The 2,521-nt window shown below is 68.8% G+C and overlaps 1 protein-coding gene across 1 annotated transcript in view; it reads right to left on the bottom strand.

Moving 5' to 3' along the window:
• Positions 1–1,663: 1,663 nt before the first annotated feature.
• Positions 1,664–2,521, bottom strand: part of KCNH4 (potassium voltage-gated channel subfamily H member 4) — a 9,896-nt gene continuing 9,038 nt past the window's right edge. The window contains exons 12-14 of the mRNA XM_085310434.1: positions 2,344–2,450; positions 2,152–2,228; positions 1,664–2,050 (exon numbers count right to left, since the gene is read on the bottom strand). Coding sequence (XP_085166560.1) covers positions 1,664–2,050; positions 2,152–2,228; positions 2,344–2,450 — 571 coding nt within the window. The remainder of the gene's footprint in view (positions 2,051–2,151; positions 2,229–2,343; positions 2,451–2,521) is intronic.

Here is a 2,521-nt window from a genome sequence, read left to right as displayed (position 1 = left end):
CCTCCCCGCTGTCGCTCCTCCCCGTCCCATGACGCCTCGCCTCACGTGAGCGCCGGGAGCGGGGCTGCGTGACGTCACGGCGCGTCCGCCGCGTGGGGCGATGGGAGCTGTAGTCCGCGGCCGGCTCGGGGAGCCCCGCGGGGGGAGCCGGGGAGGCGCTGGGGCCCCGGGGGATCCCGAGGGGAATCCCTGGGCAAGGGGGATCCCGGCGCACGGGGGATCCCGGTGCAAAGGGGGATCCCGGTGCATGGGAGCGACTCCAGGAATGGGGGATCCCCGTGGGTGGGGGGGATCCCCATGCGTGGGGGGGGGGGATCCCGGTGCAAGGGGGGATCCCGGTGCAAAGGGGGATCCGAGTGCAAGGGGTAATCTCTGTTGGGGGGGGAATCCCAGTGCAAGGAAGGATCCTGGTGCGCGGGGATGCCAGTGTTTGGGCAGGGGTTCTGGTGCACAGGGGTCCGTTGTGTGTCGGGGCAGAAGCTGGGGATTCTGGTGCTCCAGAGGATCCCAGTGCCCTGCACATCCCTTCTTCCCTTCCACCACAGGGCAGGGAGAAGAGCAGCCCTGGCCCCGGGGCTTTGAGCAAAGCTACTGCAACGACTCACCCAGAGCCAAGGGCTGTAAAAATAGAGCTTTTATTTCCTGTGTGTCTGTGCAGTCTGGGGGGCGGGCAGGGATGCACAGGTAGGACAGGTCATGCCAGGGAGATGTGAGAGGGCAAGGCAGGGCTGGGGGCTAGAGTCTGCAAAAGGTACTGTTGGGGGGGGGTAAAAAAATAAACTACAGAAATCAGCTCCCTGAAAGACGTGAAGGAAGATGCCAAGGCCTGAGTGGAGCAGCAACGTGGTGGGATAGAGGCAGCTCCAGGCTGGTGCTGTGCCTCACCCCAATGCCACGAGGCCTCGGTGCCGTCCCCGCAATGTCCTGACGTGCCACGTCACTGCTCCCAGCCTGAAGCTGCTGGGAGACCCCCAAAATGCCCAGCCATGGCCTTTGCAGCCCCATCCTGGCACGGCACCCAACACCCCGCGCTGTCCTGCTGCACGGGAGGTTGCTGTAGCCCGTGGCACCGGGGATGGGGACAGGGCGAGAGAGCTGGGTCTAATTAAAAAAAAATGGGAAAAGAGTATCAAAAGCGTATCAAAATCCCTGATGGTTTCAGAGGCCGGGGGGCTCGGTGAAGGGTGCAGCGAGGAGGGGAGGAGCAGGGGCACCTGCCTGCGCCCTGCGGGGTCCCAGGGCACCTGGCAGAGTGGCACCGCAGGCCTGAGCTCCTGCTCGAGCTCTCCCAGGAGGGCTAAGGCTGTTGGAGCAGAGCCACCCCGGAGTGCTGCTTGCATGCCTTAGTGCACCACGTGCATGCCTGGAGCACCACGTGCATGTGTATGCCCAGGAGCACTACATGCGTGCCCTCGAGTGCTGCGTGCGTGCCTTAGAGCACCGAGTGCGTGCCTCGGAGCACCGTGTGAATGCCCCGGAGTGCCGCATGCGTGCCTAGCGCAGAGCACGCCCGCCCCAGAGCGCGGCGTGTGTGCTCCAGAGCATTGCRCGCATTCCTGGAGCACCACGTGTGCCTCGGAGCAATGCGTGCGTGCCTCGGAGCACCACGTGTGTGCCCTCTGCGGCATGGCCAGTTGCCCAGCACCATCCCCGTGGGATGGGGTCAGTGGAAGGCGGCAGGGCTGGAGCGGAGCTGAGGGCGGGCAGGGGGCTGCCTGTGGGCTGCGCAGCTGGAGAGGCCTCGGGGCGGCGGGGAGAGGGGCTGCGGGGCCGAGGCTTGGCGGGGTGGCCATGAGGGGGGTGCGGAGGAGGCATGTGCCGASTGGCTGCGCACGGGGCAGCGGGTGCCCCGGGGGCTGGTGGCAGGGGAGGTGCGGGCACCGGGGGGCTCAGGCGGTGTGGCGGCATGGGACGCCGGCAGCCCCGGGGCGCCGGCGGGGAGGCCATAGGGGCAGAGGGGCTGCGGGGCGCCCAGCCGGCCCTGGAGCAGCTCCGTCATGCGCTGCAGCTCCCCGCTGAGGTGGGAGACCTCCTGGTTGAGGTGGTTGATCTGCAAAGCGATGGAGAGACGTGAGCACGGCCGGGCCTGGAGCAGCCCCGGAGCGGTGCAGGAGCCGAGCCYGCCGCAGCAGCCCCGACACCTCCTYGCACCTCCTGGTTGAGTCTCYGGATGTTCTGCTTTATCTCCTCCGCCTCCGTGTCCAGGGCTGGGCTGTCCGGGTCGGTGCCTGCCGGAAAGACGAGGCCGGTGTCAGCCGGAGGAGCGCCGGGAGMACGAGGGCCGGGCGGCCGCAGCTCGTCCCGCCCGCGCTGCGGGCTCCTGCGGGGCGCCGGCGGCGCTACCTGGCGTCGGGGGGTCCGGCGAGGCGCCCTGCAGCGGGGGGTCCGCGTTGAAGCGGAAGGTTTGTGCCTCCGACGGGCCCCCGTCGTCTTCGATGCCGTCCACCACCCTAGGGCAGGGAGAGGGCGCGGGGCAGCAGCGCGGGCAGGGGCTGCGCCCGCCCGCCCGCCCACGCGTGGG

This window comes from Rhea americana, unplaced genomic scaffold (assembly GCF_003343005.1).
Source record: "Rhea americana isolate MKP2758 unplaced genomic scaffold, rheAme1 scaffold_319, whole genome shotgun sequence".
Classification (NCBI taxonomy): domain Eukaryota; kingdom Metazoa; phylum Chordata; class Aves; order Rheiformes; family Rheidae; genus Rhea; species Rhea americana.
Note: the sequence above shows the minus strand (reverse complement) of the source record. Positions and strands in the feature narration are given on the sequence as shown.